This window comes from Brachyhypopomus gauderio, chromosome 15 (genome assembly GCF_052324685.1).
Source record: "Brachyhypopomus gauderio isolate BG-103 chromosome 15, BGAUD_0.2, whole genome shotgun sequence".
Taxonomy (NCBI): Eukaryota; Metazoa; Chordata; class Actinopteri; order Gymnotiformes; family Hypopomidae; genus Brachyhypopomus; species Brachyhypopomus gauderio.
The window spans coordinates 20,262,764-20,280,421 of NC_135225.1; the positions used below are offsets into that span (position 1 = coordinate 20,262,764).

At 43.5% G+C, this 17,658-nt stretch overlaps 1 protein-coding gene across 2 annotated transcripts in view; it reads right to left on the reverse strand.

The window, feature by feature from the left end:
- The window catches only part of csmd1b (CUB and Sushi multiple domains 1b), a 288,049-nt gene that overhangs the window by 105,041 nt on the left and 165,350 nt on the right, over positions 1-17,658 (reverse strand). For both annotated transcript variants that reach the window (XM_076974689.1, XM_076974688.1), the window contains exons 6-9: positions 7,511-7,623; positions 6,044-6,121; positions 3,041-3,122; positions 2,453-2,577 (exon numbers count right to left, since the gene is read on the reverse strand). In XM_076974689.1, the coding sequence (XP_076830804.1) occupies positions 2,453-2,577; positions 3,041-3,122; positions 6,044-6,121; positions 7,511-7,623 (398 nt within the window). The remainder of the gene's footprint in view (positions 1-2,452; positions 2,578-3,040; positions 3,123-6,043; positions 6,122-7,510; positions 7,624-17,658) is intronic.

Consider the following 17,658-nt stretch of genomic DNA (forward strand, 5'->3'; position numbering starts at 1 on the left):
TAGAAAGAGACTCTGGAGTCAAAATGACCCCCCACAACATATAAACAAACTCAACCAAGTGGAAACAGGGATTAGGGGGAAAATCCTACAACCATTTTTTGGTTATTCCAGCTTGGATTTCATGGTCAAGGAGGTTATTTTTGCACGATTCATTATGTCTTGTAAATAAACGGTGCTGTGGCACAGAAAGCCCACCCAAACGGCATGCTCTGGGATTATTAATACCAAACGTGTTAAAAAATCCAATGCAAACATCTTCCATTTCATTTGGCTCTATTGTTCAGGGAGAATGATGAAGAATGTCTCTACATATATTTTGCGATGTCTCAAAGGATTCCATAGACCAGGCGTACTCAACTAAATTTGTCCGCGGTCCAATTTTGGCAGATACCTGTGCCCTGAGGTCCGGTGCGGCGGGGGGTGGCGAACGTAAGTTGTTGAGCGGGGGGCGGGGGGGGGGGGGGGGGGGGGGTACGGTGCGCGAACGGTGGAGGTGTTTATACTTTCGCGAGCGTCACTGCAGTGTTCTCCGAAACGATAGGCATTTTGTCCGATACGATATGTGGTAGAAACACCCCTCAAAACAGGGGAATGAACATTTACCTGACCAATTTTAATGTTGCTATATGTTTCAGGTTTGAAAAGTGCTGGAATTTAGGTTAAAGTACTTTAAAATGCTTGAAATTGTAACTACTTGGTTTCACAACAAATAGCTGTCTGACTGAATAGTTCTCTTGTATTAGGTTAACAAATACGAGCCTCTTGTAATTCCAGGACGAAACATGAGAGAACGTGAAGACGTGAAGATTGGGCGTTTTTTAAATAAACAACCATTAAATAATGTGATAAAAAAGCGAATTATTTCGAGTATATGTATAAATATTTAACTTAATTATGTTTAACATGCTGGGAAATATTGAAATGGACCTTGAAAGTGACGTACAAGTGCTTTAATTCCACCTTATAAAGGTGTATGAACCCTGAAAACGTGACTTTGTTCATTGCGCTGAAGCGCGGCGCAAAGTTACAAAATTCGAGAGATGCACGACCTCTCGAACCGACAGCGCGCGAGACACTCGCGCACACGCGGAGCCACAGCGATTACGTCATTTTCGCCGCGCGGACCCTCGCGCCGCTCGCGAAGCGTCAACCAGGCAGGCTTGTTGTAGAGCGGGGTGGCGAACGTAAGTTGTTGAGCGGGGGTGGCAAACGTAACACTCGTGACGGAGTGTTTTTTCAATAGCCCTGAAATAAATGCTACGGTTTTGTTTTGGTCCGTATCCAGTTAATCAGGAATGAGATTGGGTCCGGACAGGACTGCGTTCGGGTCCGGATCCGGACCGCGGTCCGCCAGTTGAGTACCCCTGCCATAGACTGACTCTAAACCAAAGGACGGGTCCACTGTTCACATTATCTTTTCTCTTATTATCTCACAGCTGGTAGATTCTATTTGAATGTCCATGGAACACATTTCTACATATTCTTCTCTCCATCTGGTGGAAACAGAATGGAGAAATTATATTGGATGTGGAACGGTGATTGAGTCCACCTGGGTAGTCTAGAGACATACTGGTTCTGGATCAAAGGAGAAAAGGCACAGTAGGAGTGAACTGAATGATCATTTCACATGACTGCTACAATCACTGTCGGTTATGGTTGTCAATTGCAGGTTTGAAAACAAAGCCCGCCAGTCAAAAATTATGGTAAGAGAACAGAGCCCATTTTTGGAAGGACTGGGGGTTAGGGTTTATGAAAACCCTTATAGAAAACTTCAAAATGTAAGTGCATAGAACAAAGATCCTTAGTTCTGAATCCTCAGTTTACATTTGAACAAGCCCTTTCCTTGTTCCATTACCCACAAGTTCACCATAGTTCACTGACACATGCAAACAAAACTTTAATTAAACTCCAAACTGTGCATTTAAATGAGGCTTCTGTCCAGGTTAGTAAATCCCGAAGACATGAAAAGGTACCATGGGTGGGCACTCAAAATGACAGAGCATAATTAAAGCAAACATCAAATCTAATTAATTCACCGGATGCACACATGCAATGATGGGATGTGGCTGTGAAATGAAAAATCAATTCCTCTCCAAAAATCTGTAACAAGCACGAGTTATGATATACAACACTGTGGACCATCTGCAAAAACAACAGACATGATCCATGTTGAATTATTTCATACGGAAACAGAATTAATTTAACTCATGTCATTATAACCTAGCCAAACTGTAGAGGACCATGCATGGAGGTTAGATGATGTCTCCTACGAGTGCGTGTATACTACTGATATTTTGCGACCCTGCCAGATGTTGCCACAGTAAAAGTTAGGGAGTGCACGACCCTGCCACAAATCTCACTTAACAGGATTGGACAGCGTCTTTACGGGAAGTGAGGGGGCGGGGTTTGAAGTTAGGGGGCGGAGTTTGAGACAACCCACGTTCACACTCACTCCGGCAGATGGGTCTGTGGTCACTCCAGGCGGCCAGGGTCTCGGTCACCCTCTGACACGTGATGCTCTTCGATCCCTGAAGCACGTAGCTGTCATCGCAGGAGAACTGGGTGCTCGCTCCGACCCTGTGGGTTTATTTATTTATTTGGGGGGGAGGGAGGGGTTATGAAAATAAACAAAAACAACAACACAATCAAAACAAAGCAGATGATGGTCAGTGAGTGACCCGCTGTGCATGCAGGGAACACACATTTACCATAACCTCTCTCTCCCTATGGAACCGCAAATGGGGCCCATCAGTCATGCACTCGTCCCAGAAGACTCGTCTTCACTTATTAGTCAATAACAGGAAAATGAAGCACTATTTCCCAGCATGCTCCATGTTTTTAATTGACCACCGGGAGCGGTGAAGACGAGCGTCTCCCGGCGGAGCGCGGGACTCGTCGGCCCGGGTTAAGGTTCTCGTACGCTGGGCTCTGTCTCCACGGAGGCTTAATCGGCACGCAGGGCCCGCTCCAATTACAGGGGCTCCGTGCGGTTCCTACTCAGGTTAAAAACAGAGCAGCGACAGGACAGGTGGGCACCCACTGGAAGCTGGAGCCGATCCTTTTCCCGTTCTCCGGAATCCCTGGATCGGGACAGACGTCCGCCGCCATTCCCCCTTGGCTCACTGCAGCAGAGACGGGAAAGAGAGAAGAGGGCGTGGCTTAGGAAAGGGGCGGGCGGGGACAGAAGGACTCATATCTTAAGACGTGGATGGAGAAAACCGCCTTCGCTGGTGGATTTGGGGATTACAGAAGAGGAGGAGTGTGGAGGGGTTAAAGAAGAGGCAAGATGGAGGCGTGAACAGGTGGAGGTACTAGCATGGCCAGCAAGACGACAAAAAATGCCAAAATAAGATAACAAAAACGCTCCACTGGATTGTTACTTAATGATATAACAAGATCAGGTTAGGTTAAATCTGATTCTGTTGCACAATAAAGTCTAAATCTATTACACAACGGCGGTGTAATCTCACCAACATGTTCCACAGACTGCACTGGTTTCTTTTCAAATGCAACGTATCATTGGGGAACTGTTAAAGTATTACACTGTCTAAAGTAGATTACATATACAACACAGGAATGTCACAACCAAATCTTTTCTGTAATGGTGTGCAGACCTTGGAGCATCAGATTTAAGGATAATGTAAAAGAATAACAACATTGTTTCTAACTTCCATGGGACTTCCATAAGGCACTTCAGCAAGAAAACGAAACGTGTGCAGATACGGACGGGTCCGCAGAATTAAAGCGGCATCCCATAGACTGGAGAAACGGGCGTCAATGGTCTTGGGGCGGATTGCATTCACAGATGAAATATCTATTTTTTCTGCACTGACAGGGGATTTAGTGATCAGGGGCTCAAGGCTATTTGCCATAAAAGAGGCTGAGATAGATAGAGAGAGAAGGAAAAAAAATAACAGGGAAAGGTCACAGCACGTGTTTCTGTCACATTACCCATCCTGCTCCCCCACCATGCCCCCCCCCCTCCTCTCTCCTGGACCCTCTCTCGGCTAAAACTCCACGTCGCTCACCAACACCAGCCTGAGTTCATTTACTGGCCAAAATCACATTAGGTCAGCCTTCAGATTCTGCCCCAGGCACCAAGCACAGAAATAGACCTCACGTCCTTCTTCCTCTCTCCTTCTTTATCTCCCTCTTATTTGCATCACCAAGGAATGAAATACCATGACATCTTTTCACGAAACACTCTCAAAGTGCTGGCTCTCCAAAGCCAAAACATTTTCTGCGGGGAGCTCTGAAACGCACAGAGCCCTGAGATGGTTTTCGTCAAATGAATTTCATACCAGGCCTAAATAAACGTGTTACAGGAACTCCCTCAATAAGGAAGTGTAATTGGGGAACAAGGTTGATGTATTTAACACAGAATAATTGACGATGATTCAAACCATTACCTGCTCTGCGCTGGCGTACCTATCTTGTGACCGTTTGCGATGGATACGATTTCAACGCGAGGATTTATGAGTGGGCTGTGAGCGGCCCGAGGCCAACCACGAGTGGACTAAAACCCTTTTGATCAACTGTCATGTCCCTCTGTTTGATGTGGTCTTCATATGTCATCGTCTCTGATTGGTGAAATCAGATTTGAAAGTTATTCTATGTGATCAAAGCCCACAACTTTTTTCTGATGTACATTTTTTTTCCTCTGCTATACCACCGGGCGACTGTCTCAGTACTCCTGTATTTGATATACTCAGTGTTTGTATGTTTCATACATAAATGTCACAACATCATTTTTTCTAATCAAAGATCTAAGACTACGGCATTATGTTTGCCAGCCAATCGCAAAGATCCATAAAATCACAGCTGAATGCAGCTGTGACATGAACTCAAGTGCACATGTATCCATGCATGAAAGTGCTGAGTTTAATGAAATTCAAATAGGAGGGTGTGGTTATAATAGTTTCTTAGCCAATCATGTTTCTTGTCTTAAACCTTTGAAACAGCTTGCACCGAGCATTGTGGGAGAACAGGACACCCGAGTCTTGCTTTTGTACACCGGTAAATGACAGTGGAGCAGGAGTTTTAAGTGCTCTGAGGTTCACACCTCTTTTTTCTCTCTTTTTTGACACAATGGATGCAGTCCATGTTATGTATCTTCAGCATCAAGGCTAGCAGTGCCATCTCTGATTATCAAAGACAGTTTTCCCTCAATTACTGTCATTGGTGTTCATTTCCAGCATATGTTTTGTTTGCTGTTGGAATCACCAAATTATCAAACAGTCGCGCCGGGTTTAGAATCCTCAGGGTTCTCATAAAAACGACTTAATTGTCACAAACGTACCAACACCTAGCATAGCACTCTCTAATTTACACGTGCCCACAAAGACAGGGCCCCAGAGGTTAAGTTGATGGTTCTGTGTCGTGGCTTTTATTACCATTGTAAGGCGTACGTAGCATATGGTATACACGCCCTGAGAGACACATTCCATTTTGCAAAATTAGATCATCTGTCACGGAAACCACAACGGACATTTCTCCTGTGGAACGGACATGAGCGTGCGCGATTCAGCGTGGTCATAAACCCGCGCCGCGAGTGCACCTGACAAAGCGCCACGCCAAGCGGCTTCCATTAGTGGAGTCAGCAGCCTTTGTGGTGTTAATTGCCACAAAACATGCTTGATGAAGCAGAGAATGGCACTAATTATTGATACTGTCTAATCTGATGTTTAACAGAGGATCTGGGGGGTTTGTCAAGGGCGTCTTTTGCTGAACGCATTATGAAAACCTGCGGCTACATCAGCAGAACGATGTGCTACGCGGTGGCTCACGGAGACGAATGACGGCAGCAAGCGGTTAGGAAGGTGCGGAGAGTCCTAACTGTTATACGCGAGGCCTTGAATTTGTATTAAAAATGTGAGGAAACATATTTATCTTTAGAAGCCTCACACCTGCACTGGGGGGGGGGGGGGGGTCTTTCGCCGTGAGGCTTCGTCAATTAAACGTTTACCACCGGTCGAATTTTAGCCGTCACACTCGCAGTGCGGTGACGCGAGGAGGAAACGCGGAGGCCGGAGGGCGTACTCACACACGGCGTTTTTGTGGTTGGTGTCTTTGTTGGGAAGCATCTTCACTCCTCTGGACTTCAGCTCGATGGCCTTCTTCACTGTGGAGACAGAGGGCAAGACGTGAAGGGCGCAGAGAAGCAGCGGGCTCGTTAAGACCCACTCATGCAATTAGCACCTCCCCCCCGAGGAGCAGCATGGCATAATGTGCCAAAACCCAACGAGCTCCTACCCGCCTCACGCAGTGCCGCCGAACAAGGGTTCTCATGTAGCGTCTTTCTGCGACACATCCCCCTGGTGTCTGGGAGGATGACATAATGACATCCGCAGGAAACCAGGGTGCGACCGCAGCACACACAGGACGACCGGGCCCTTTTAATTGCGCCCAGCTGGGGACTTCTCTGGACCCACTACCGGCACCCACATCATCCGGAGCCAATTTGGATGTTCGACGCGAGTCAGAATCCGCTGTCATGTAACCGTGCTGTGTGGGATGCCAATTACAACTCAAGAATCGTGAAATAAGTTCACATCGCATAATTTGCTCTCTGTGCTACATTACTCCATCAGTGGGCTTTAATGAAATTGATAGATGTTGTTTTTTTTTCTCTCTCTTCAAAGGATAAACAGGATATGCGCAGTAATGAGGAAGTGGTATGGTAAAGAGGCCTTGGGCCTATTATAATAAAAGATCTTTATTTCCCAGTTCACTTTCGGTCCTCGCTAGAGAAGGCAACCTACTTCATACAATATGCAAGCAACAGGGCCATTTATATATATATATATATATATATATATATATATATATATATATATATATATATATATATATATAAACATTACAGATGCTTTGGGTGCTTGTGAAACTTCATATTCACATGCTACAAATCCCAAGCTTTGCATAGGACACGATGCATCACCTGCTCATTATGCAAATTGCATGCGTGATCATCAACCCGTTTCATGAAAACAATTTCAAAATGCCTCATTTTGTGTTATTCATGTGGGGGGGCGTTGGGGGGTGTAAATTCCTCCACTGCTCTTGCAATTTATTTCCCATGTTAAAGGAGTGCAGTGGGACTCAGCTGTCGCGTGCGCCCGCAGGGCCCGGGGCGGGAGGCGTAGGGAGGGGTTTGCCCAGGTGCCCCGCGCTCGCCTGGCTGGAGGGGGCCTGTCCTCACACTCCTCCCCCCCGCGGCCATGGCTCCCGCAGAGTTGCCAGGTACGCGGTTTTCACGCCAAATTGGGCTTGTTTGAAAATCCAGCCGCGGGTAAAAATTCTGGGGTCGCGGGGTGCGGTTTTTTGGGCTACTTTTGAGTTTTGGGCCACCGCGGGAGTTACAAGTCAACACAAAGAATCGATCGCGATATAATATCCCCCCGACAGATTACACTCGGCTACTTTAGGCTTCTGAAGGGCGGGTTTTACACTGACTTTGTGCGGGATATTTTTGTAGGACCTGGCAACCCTGGGCTCCCGACCTCCTTACCTTGGTACTGAGCACTGAATCCTTTCCGTCGATGGTTGCTGTCGGACGTGAAGTGCAGACGCAGCCAATTCTTGCTGCTGATGACGGGTGAGGGCAGATTCATGCCGGTGAGCCTGCGGTGGGAAACAAGAAGACGAGAAACGACCGTCAGGCCGGTCGAGAGGGGCAGTGGAACTCGGGCGTACGGGCACGCGGGCAGAGACCAGCGCGCCGGACAGAGGGCCACGCAGTGCCGGGTTTGTTGATCACCACAGTGCGGGACGAATTAGGCGCCAGAGTTTGGACGTAGGCTGCGGTGTGGAAGCAGACGCTGCAATACAGGCGACCAAATCTCGCGCGCTTCATCGTAAACGCAGGCTGGAGGTGGCCGGCGTGTGGGTGAAGTTTTCGAGAGGGCCTTCAGGTGCTGTTCGGATTGCAGTAACCACCGAAGTGGGACTGTCATACTGGCTATCCAGCACTCGGTTCTTTTGTTCTCTCTCTCTCTCTCTATCTCTATATCTCTCTCTCTTTTTTTGGTCTTACACCAGACCATACATTTTTATTTTAGCTCACTGAGCAGCCTGCCATTTTGTGACAGTATTCCTTAACTACACTCCACCCCTCATTAAATGCAATAACTATCAAAAAACCGAACGCCTGCTCCTTCACACAGCGATGGGAACACACTGTAATCATCAAGGCTAATATTATAGACTAAATATAGGTAGAAATGCCATTAAAATAGTGCAAGCATGCCATTATGAGAAACTCAGATGAGGCATCGTATACAGCAAATTCCCTCAACCCTGGTCTCACTTTCTGTGTGCCAGAATGTAAATTGCTGAGCCTGAATACTCTGATGCTTCTGTTTTAAAAACAAATAAAATATGACAAGTATCCGCACGTCCACAGTTCCTCTACTGGCAATGTCTCATCCTGCAAGCACCTTTGGACACTTCAGAATCAGAATCACATCCTAATGGACTTTATCACTCCTGCAGATACACCAAACCTCGCAAGTGGAGCGGGATAAATATGCTTGACTCTGAAACGATCACTCCGCCCTCCCCGAATGGCCGCACGCTGCCTTTCAGTGAGCACCGGGCTTTCTGCGCTGCCCACGGGGCACTGAGGACACTCAGGGATTTCAGGCATTGTTTCTTTTAAAGCTACACTGCCCCATTTTGGTTTTCGCTGCAGACCACGGGAGCGCACGGCAGGTTCACAGGTATCAGAGAGTGCTGACAGCGGAAGAATCTGTTTATTGCAAGGGATTGTGAGTATAGATCGTTTTCAGGAACGGTGAGACTGCGGCTTTGATCTTGGCAGCATATATTTCATTGTCGTGCAGCAGCCATTTTCCCTGTTCTCTTTAAACACACACACACACACACACACACACACACACACACACACCCCTATTAAGCCCTTTCCTTACATTCTTCTGGTGGAACTGTCATACGAGTTCAGCCCATGACTTTGTCTGGAGCAGCAGTTGTAAACTTCGATGTGTCAGTTCTGTCTGACTAACTAGCTCCAGCAATGCGCCGCTCCTTAAGAGGGAACTCTTTGTATTTTCTTATTTCAGTAACAAATTATTGGGTTACTTATTTATTTATATTCTTCATCTGGGTTTGCCTTCCGCACTGTGACCAGAGAAACTGCAGACATTTTTGTTCAAATGATGAACCTTTTATGTGGAGGCAGAAAAGAGAGTCGCCTCTCACAGGTGATGTAAACACAGCAACAGGTGTGAGCAGCGGTGTGACGGAAGGGAGCCCCGTCCTTAGGAAACACCAGCAGAGCACACCGATGACCACAGCTACAGCAACATGGCTCCTCATGGTTCTACAGAGCTCCGCTTGGTAGCTGTCGTCTCTCTCTCTCTCTCTTTTTTTTTTATGGCATTTGGCAGACGCCCTTATCCAGAGCGACTTACATTTTATAATCTCATTTTTATACAAGTGAGCAATTGAGGGTTGAGAGCCTTGCTCAGGGGCACCTCAGTCATGGCCTCAGGTCTGGGAATCGAACCCACGACCCTCCAGTCACAAGACCAGTTCCCTAACCACCAGGCCATGACTGCCCTCTCTCTTTCTAACTTCCTCTCTCAGTCTCTCTTTCTCTCTCTCTGTCTCTTTCTCACTTCCTCTTTCTCCCTGTCACTCTCTTATCCTCTCTCTCACTTTCTCTCTCTCTCTCTCTTTCTCACTTTCTTTCTCTCTCTTTCTAACTTCCTCTGTCTCTCTTTCTCACATCCTCTTTCTCTCTCTCATGTCCTCTCTCTCTCTCTCACTTTCTCTCTCTTTCTCACTTCCCCTCTCTCTCTCTCTCTCTCTCTCTCACTTTCTCTCTCTTTCTCACTTCCCCTCTCTCTCTCTCTTTCTCAATTTTTCTCTCTCTCTCTCTCTCTCTCTCTCTCTTTCTCACTTCCTCTCTCACTCTCTGTTTTGCAGGGCAGGGTCAAGCTAGCAGGTGTTAGCTTTTACTTCATTGCTCCCTGCTAATGAGTCAGGACTTTCATTGCCCTCCTCCCCACCGTGAGCTCATCTTATCTATAGTAGCTTGTTGGATCCTTGCCTCTGCTTTGCATTACACCCCCATACACTGATTACATGATGCCTTTACACTCAACATTATATTTATGCTGATTTTTTTCATAATGGTCAGTTCAATTTTTCATCCATTCTTTCAACAAACATTTATGGTTAACACACATGTGGCCAGAGAATGTATATGGCACCACTGTCTGATATACATTATGGGGAAGAGAAAGGACTCAAAAAAAGCCACTGGAAAGAAAGGAATTCATGACTGGTCATTTAGTATGTACTACGACTGGCTTACGTTTTATTTAAGATCATTTTGCCCCATTAAACATCCTCGTTTTATAGAAAATATATTCCAGAGAACAGAGGCAGAGTTATTCAGTTATCACCTGCACAGGTCTGCCTGTGTGTCTTCTCTGAAGCAGAGGATGTATTTGTGAATAAGGCCAGTTTGAGGCCCCTCCATTTCTTTTTGTGAAGGTGGAGCTCGGTGCAGCATGAGAAGCTGTCTGCGCTGGACAGGCGGAGGAGGAAAGAGAGCGAGAACAGCTCCACCTGCAGGGGAGCGAGCCTGTGGCCACGGGCTGGGTCTGGTACGACGACACCATAGCGCACGTGGGCGCACGTGGGTGCTCACGGGGGTGAAGCCATGAGAGGGGTCAAAGTGCGAGCGGAGGCTGGGAATGGCACCTTGGTTCCCAGAGTGCACTGCATTTTAGGAAACCAATGGCAAAGCTACAGAGGAACTGGACAAATCCAACTTGTGACTCAGTAGCATTATCATCAATTCTTAAAAACAAAACTAATTCCGTGACACCTTTCAGTCTTCAACGATAACTCCAGAGGAGACAAATCATGTTATATTCCAGGAACCCCACAGTAGATTACCTCATCTTTCAATAAATAACACTCCTCAACTTTTTACTTATTAAAAAAGCATGGGTAAAAGGGTAAAATTTCATTGTATTTGAACATCTGGACCATTATCAGCCACAGCCAGAAATATATGCTCACACATTACACGCAGAAGCTGATGAATCAACAGCACCAGTTCTCGTATCCGAACCACCAACACAAGTCACAGCAGGTTCTTGTGAGCCTCAGCAGACCCGCTCATCAGCCACATGTCATGTGCCATAGATCCTGCTGCACTGCTTTTAAGCAATTTCATTTCAGGTGGAGGCTATCTTCTTGGGAGTCTAACCCACGCTTTGATTCCAGATGCGACTCTCCGCTTTCCGTCTTCGGTCTGCAGAGGGTTTGCAGAACACGGGGGCTATTCGGCGCGTGGACCATGCTTCGCCAGTCATGCGGCACTGATCCAAGCGCTGAAAGCTCCCAGCTTCACCAGAACAAATGTTGAGATGACAGAACTCAGCGGCAGATTCTCTGATACACATAACGGAGTCAAGAAAAGCCTTAAACACAGAGCTTAATGAATAACTAAAGAGCTTTAAAGTCTTCAAAGAAGGAAAAAAAAGGCCTCGATTTTATTCAGTGGTTCCTGCAAAATTGATTCCATCTCCAGCAGCAGACTCAGGGACGTCAGGAGAACATGACCATCTGGTCTTTGATGACTGCTGGCATTAAGTGTTGGGAATGAAGTACACCAATCAGATTCTGATCAGCGAGGACAATGAGGGGAGTGTTCACTACAACTGCAATCTCTGAGTCTTTACAGAGTGGAAGTCGCAAATAGGAAGGGGGGTATTTTTAGAGATTTACGAATCTCCAAATACCCCCCCCCCCCCCCCCACCTTCTTAAATGACCCAGGGAAACTAAATCTGTGATTTCTTCCTAATTAGGTTACTCTTGTTCTTCAGGGCACACACTGTACTAAGTGTGTCCTACAAATACAATTCACAAAAGTCCATTAAAATGCAGTTATTTGACTAGAATGTGTCCTCTTCTGAGGTAAAATGTCCTTATGTTGTGTCAAGCTTATGTAAGCTTTACTTTCAACAGTCAAAAGTCTAACGCCACTTCCACACACTCTGGATCTTCATTTTCTCACCCTCTTCAGTCTGAGCACCCTAGCTAGCTAGTGAACTACGGCTACTGAACGACGGCTAGTGAACTACGGCTAGTGAACGACGGCTAGTGAGCAACAGTAAAAGACAAATATAAAGAATTACTTTACTTTTATAAAAATCACAGTGCTGTGTTTGTAATTCGGATATTTCAGTTAAATTATCCCATGTGAGCATCACAGGGCCTGTCCTGGTCACATGACCCTCATCTAGTAACTGCTACATCCCAATGGAACAGTAATGGAGACTTAAAAGTAGAAGGAAATAAGAAAAGGGTGTTGAATCTGACTAGCATTTCCTTCTACATTAGCATTCTTTAAGCAAATGTTAAAATAAAGGTTACAATCTTTTCAAGTGGCATTTGTTGTTAATTCGTTGTGATGTTGTGTTTGTGTGATCAGGAATTCAATGTAGTCTTTTCTATTGTATTCATTTTGAACTAACTATAGATTAGAATGCTTGTACAAAGAGAATGTTTAAATAAAGGTGAACCTATTTTAGTTTTTAATGTCATGGGGCAGTGACTATGAAATGACAATGTAAAATGGCTGTGAAAATGTCTGACAGTGTTTATCTTGATGGTGGGATATATGACAGAAAGCTACAGAATGATAATTTGCTTAATAGTGTCACTAATTTAAATGAGATAATATTGTTTATCGGTCCAAGGCTAATGCACAGAGGTTGATCGATCTTAGAGTAACAAACAGACATTACACATACCAAAATCTGATTTTACAAAACAGATCAAAACAGACTTCATATATATATATATATATATATATATATATATATAGGCCTAAGGTAGTCAGTAAAGTCTAAAGCAATTTGTTTGCCATCCACTGAGCTGTGTGTGCCCATGCCTGTGGTTTCATTTTCATCCTGACAGAAAACGCTTCATCTGCACATGTGAACACAACTCAGGCTTATCTAGCACCTGAACATCAGTATTTTCATCAGTATGCTCGTGCAAGTATGACTGCATTACTCTGATTTACTCTGCTTGTATTAAGCTCTGCTTGTCACTCTTGTGTATGTGATGAAATGTTAGCACCACACCCAGACTGTTCTCAGCTCAAACTGATGAGCCCATTTGGTCTCTATTTTTATTTTTATTTAAAATGTGCTGAATGTTTAATATATCACTCTAGTTTAGTATCATGCAAAATATTTTAATATTTTATAATGTGCCACATGTCTTTAACATTACTCTGGGAAAGAGGAGCATTAAACAGAATTATTAAGATATATTAAAGGAATTATTAAGATATATTAAAGGAATTATTAAGATATTGCTATATTTCAAATGCACTTTCTCCATTTGATGGTTTAGAATTGCATGGCAATGCAATGCATCTAAATAAAATAGATATATAAATTTGCATATGACTAGGATCATATTGCCATAATTTAAGGCATGCATCTGCAACAACAAAAAAATGTTTTATATTGCTATATATGATTTCAAGTGATTTTGAACAATGGTGTAGGTAATTATAAACTGCACGCTTTAGATTGTTGAATATACATTAATATCAGCTAACGTTAATGATGAAGACACATTTGCAATAGAAACAAGCAAAAAATCCATATTCTCTCGTCCTGTATGTCAAGGTACTTTAAGAAAACCCTGATGATGAGTCTGTTCTGATAGGCCATACAATGACATAGAGGTTCAATGACAATGCGAACATATTTATCACAGCAGGCAATGTGACACTGATAAAAAAGAATGCCCTTATATCTCCAAATGACAAAACCTGACATGACAGTTGAAGAGGCATCTGTCTGCAGGGCCACGACACTGGAAACTACTTAACAGCAACCAATCATCAAGTTTCCTTTGGAGGATGAGACACACTCGGACCCTGAGAACAGAACCACCCGCCGTCCCTCAGTCTCCCCACCAAAGACCATTTCACTTGTGTCAAAGTGAATTTCTACCAAAGTCCTTTACTTGGGGGCACTAACACTCTAATGGATTCAACTATAAAAACCTGAGACACAGTGTAAAACATTACCATCAGAAAACATTAGCAAAGCACTGAAAAGTGATGGAAGCTAATGATAATGTTGTTTAGAATATGATGCAATGATCTGCAAAATGATAATGCTCTTTTTTTGTTTGTTCTGTTGACCAGCAAATGTTTTTAAAATGAGGCTAAGGGCATTTGAACACATTAACTCATGAACATATTAACTCATAAAAAAACTTTACATTTAATTCTTTACAGTTTTAAAAGAACAAGACCATATACAATCATACACATTAATGTATATTAGGTTTGCTAACTTGAACAGCTATTATAAGTCTCATGTGTTGGTGTGTGTGTGTGTGTGTGTGTGTGTGTGTGTGTGTGTGTGTGTGTGTGTGTGTGTGTGGTAATTCCTCAGTTTCAAATGTCAATGTTTAGTAGAATTGAACCATGAATTTCTGGAAAAATCTCTGAAAAGCAATAATGGGACATAACAAACCAGTCAGGTATGAGAGTCACTGAACAAGTTTTATCACCACACATCCTGCAGGGTCCAGTCCGTCTTGTGCCTCGTCAAATCCAAATAAAAAAGTTTGTTTTGGCCAAACAAGCAAACAATAAGAAGCAGCAAAGGAAATTTCCTGGGTGAGATGTCAAGAACTCCACTACATACTAGCAGATCTCTATTACACCTTTGTAAATTCACACAAAACAAACGTACAGGCATTTTGTCTCTGAGCCATATTGATAAGGAAATCTGAAACCCGGAGAAGTATTAGGAATTCTGTCACAACCTTCAACTCTCATAGTATTCCTGTGCTACGGATCCTTCGGTTTCACTGTGGCAGACTTTCCCCATTGCTTCTGGAGCATTAAATAATGCTTTTCCTGTCAAAGAGGATGACTGAAGAATGCCTAGATGCAAAGTTACTCTGGTAGTACAGCTGTGGCATTTAGCAGACAGGTGCGCCACGTCTCCATGTGAATTGCTAAAGTACGTTTTCCCCTCGACCTCTGGCATTAAAACCCGAGTATTGATCCCCTTTTTTGGCTTTCAAATAAAATTTGTTTTTTTTTTATGGGATGAGCTGGACATTTTGCCTGCAAATATCTTTGCTGAATATATTCCAAGAATCTGGTCAATTAAAACATACCAAGATTAGACAAAAATAGATTTATGCTGCATTAGGCAGTCAACACTAGGCAGGCAAGGATCTCTCAAGTGTGTGTAGGGCTTAGGATAAAGTTTGTCATACCATAAAAATGTGATACCAGACATTTTCCTTTCAGTATACATCATCTATGAAATCACTTTGCAAAGGCAATCAAAATACTTAAGTACTTTTTCATGGACACTGAGTCAGCTTTAGCATAGTATAGTTTCAGAAAGTGTTTTTTTATATTTTATTTTATAACAATGCAGACCTTACATATATTTTATATGCTACATAAGACTGAATGTAACTTCTGCAGCACTTGATATCTAAATCGTTAAGTGCCTGTAAGAATATAGGCAGATGAAACATGCCTAAATTCATCCATACATTTTGGTTCACGTCATTGTTGAATAATCTGTCATGACAGATTCTGTCTTGGCAGAAATCACTCTTTAATTACATTGTAAACAAATCACTGTCACCACCTGACACCATGCTAGCAATGCTGTAAACAAATCTTATATCAACTTACTGCTGGTCAATAGGCAATTTTAGCCTAGCAACACGATATGTAGGAGTCAAAGGGTTATTTCTGTGGGGAACTTCTCATTCCTTGTTTATCCAGTGCAGGGCCCAGATGGACCGCTCACGCAGGGACTGTGAGAGGCACCAGGCCACAAGATTGATTTTGCTCAAATGTGATTTACATTTGACACCGATGCTCAGTGGAGCCTAGCCTGTCCTCGGGCCACACCCCAGATAGTGCCTTCGAGCGGATCTAATTCGAGCAGCATTCAAACACTCAGATGGCACGCTCTCAGGAGCTATTAACTGGCACTGTAGACTCCTCAGCCCTCACACTTCCCCCTAGGCCTACTCCTGTGGCCTTTGGATGAAACCTCAAGCGAAACAGAGTTCAAGATCCTCTTCTTGAATGGTCTGATATAGTAGACCACATTGAATTACACTCGCATTGAGTCGCAGGCAATGCCCTTATGAGTTATTGGGAGCCACCAAAAACTCTTAGTAAAGATGAACATAAACGGATATGAAAATAAGGCTGTTGTTTATCAGCTTATGCTTAGACTCAAAATATGAGAGGAATCTAACCTTTCAGTGCAGTTAAATTATTAAAGGGGAAGAGAATATATGATGTGTCAGAACATATAAGAGGATATGAAACATAAAAGAATCCCCAGAGTCCACTGTCTTCACTTCTGGACTCTCTGATGGGTGTTTAGTGAGAAAATACACACGTTCTGTGTACATTCCCTTCCAAGCAGACTGGTCACAGTGCCTGACGTTTTAAATTAGGGACTTTAATTATAGCCCTATTAGTGGAGGTATGCCATTTGCTGGTTTATTCTTATTATCAAAATATAACTGACATATATTCCAGTTCCATGTTCATCATTTTCAAGTGCAACTAGAATTTTCAGAGCTGTTATCTTTACAAAAAGACATTTTATAGCCTATTTGCTCATCTTTACAAAGAATACTAATACTTCTGGAATGTTCTCTAAATAGTTTCTCCTACAATATACAAACATGTGTGTTAAAAGGTTAAGCTTGTTCTTTTTATGACTATTCCTTTTCCTATGCTGACTAATTTGCCAGCCCTTAATAATTATCATTCTTGGAGCCAGTGTTGACTCTTTATATGCAATTTAAACAGAGAAAGATGAGGAAATCACTAAAGCTATCTATAATGGCTCTTTAATATCTTACTGGCAATTTTGTGTTCAATACAAGATATTTTGGATACAAAATTATGTTGGTCTTTCTGACTCTTTTCTAAATTGGTTCTGGTCTTGACAGCAGTATTATCAATTATATTGCACTTGGGAAAAAAATGTGACTGGGCTTATTGCTTTGTCTGGTGGAGTCCATTACAGTTCTATCCTGACCAGCACAATTTAAGATATATTCTTCTATTAGGTAGGATAACTAATAAGTACATTTCCTTCTGTGTCGTGCGCTGCTGTATATAGACCTAGCTACCATGCCTTGAAACACTATCAGCATCTTGATTGCTTGTCTAGAGGGTATCAAATCCTAGATATGTCACAATTTGCTGCAGCTAAACAATAACAAAATCAACTCCAAAATCAGTTCCTTGTTTTTCGTGAACTGAGAAATGTTCCACTGGTACACCTAGAGTCCCACCATCAGTTAAGGCCAAACGCTGTGTCAAAAACCTGGGTGTTACTTCTGACAGAGAACTTAGCTTCAAAAACCACACAAGTAATGCTTGCAAAAGTGGCTTCCATCACCTGAGAAATATATATCCAAGATCCGTGACATTCTCTTAACAGCTGACAGTGAAAAACATTTGCTTTTGTGTCAGCGTGTCTGGACCACTACGGTGCATCTTCCTGGCCCACCAAAGCCCTCAATCTCCCGCCTGCAGAGAGAAACGCTGCTGCAACACATTCTGACACGCATGAGAATGA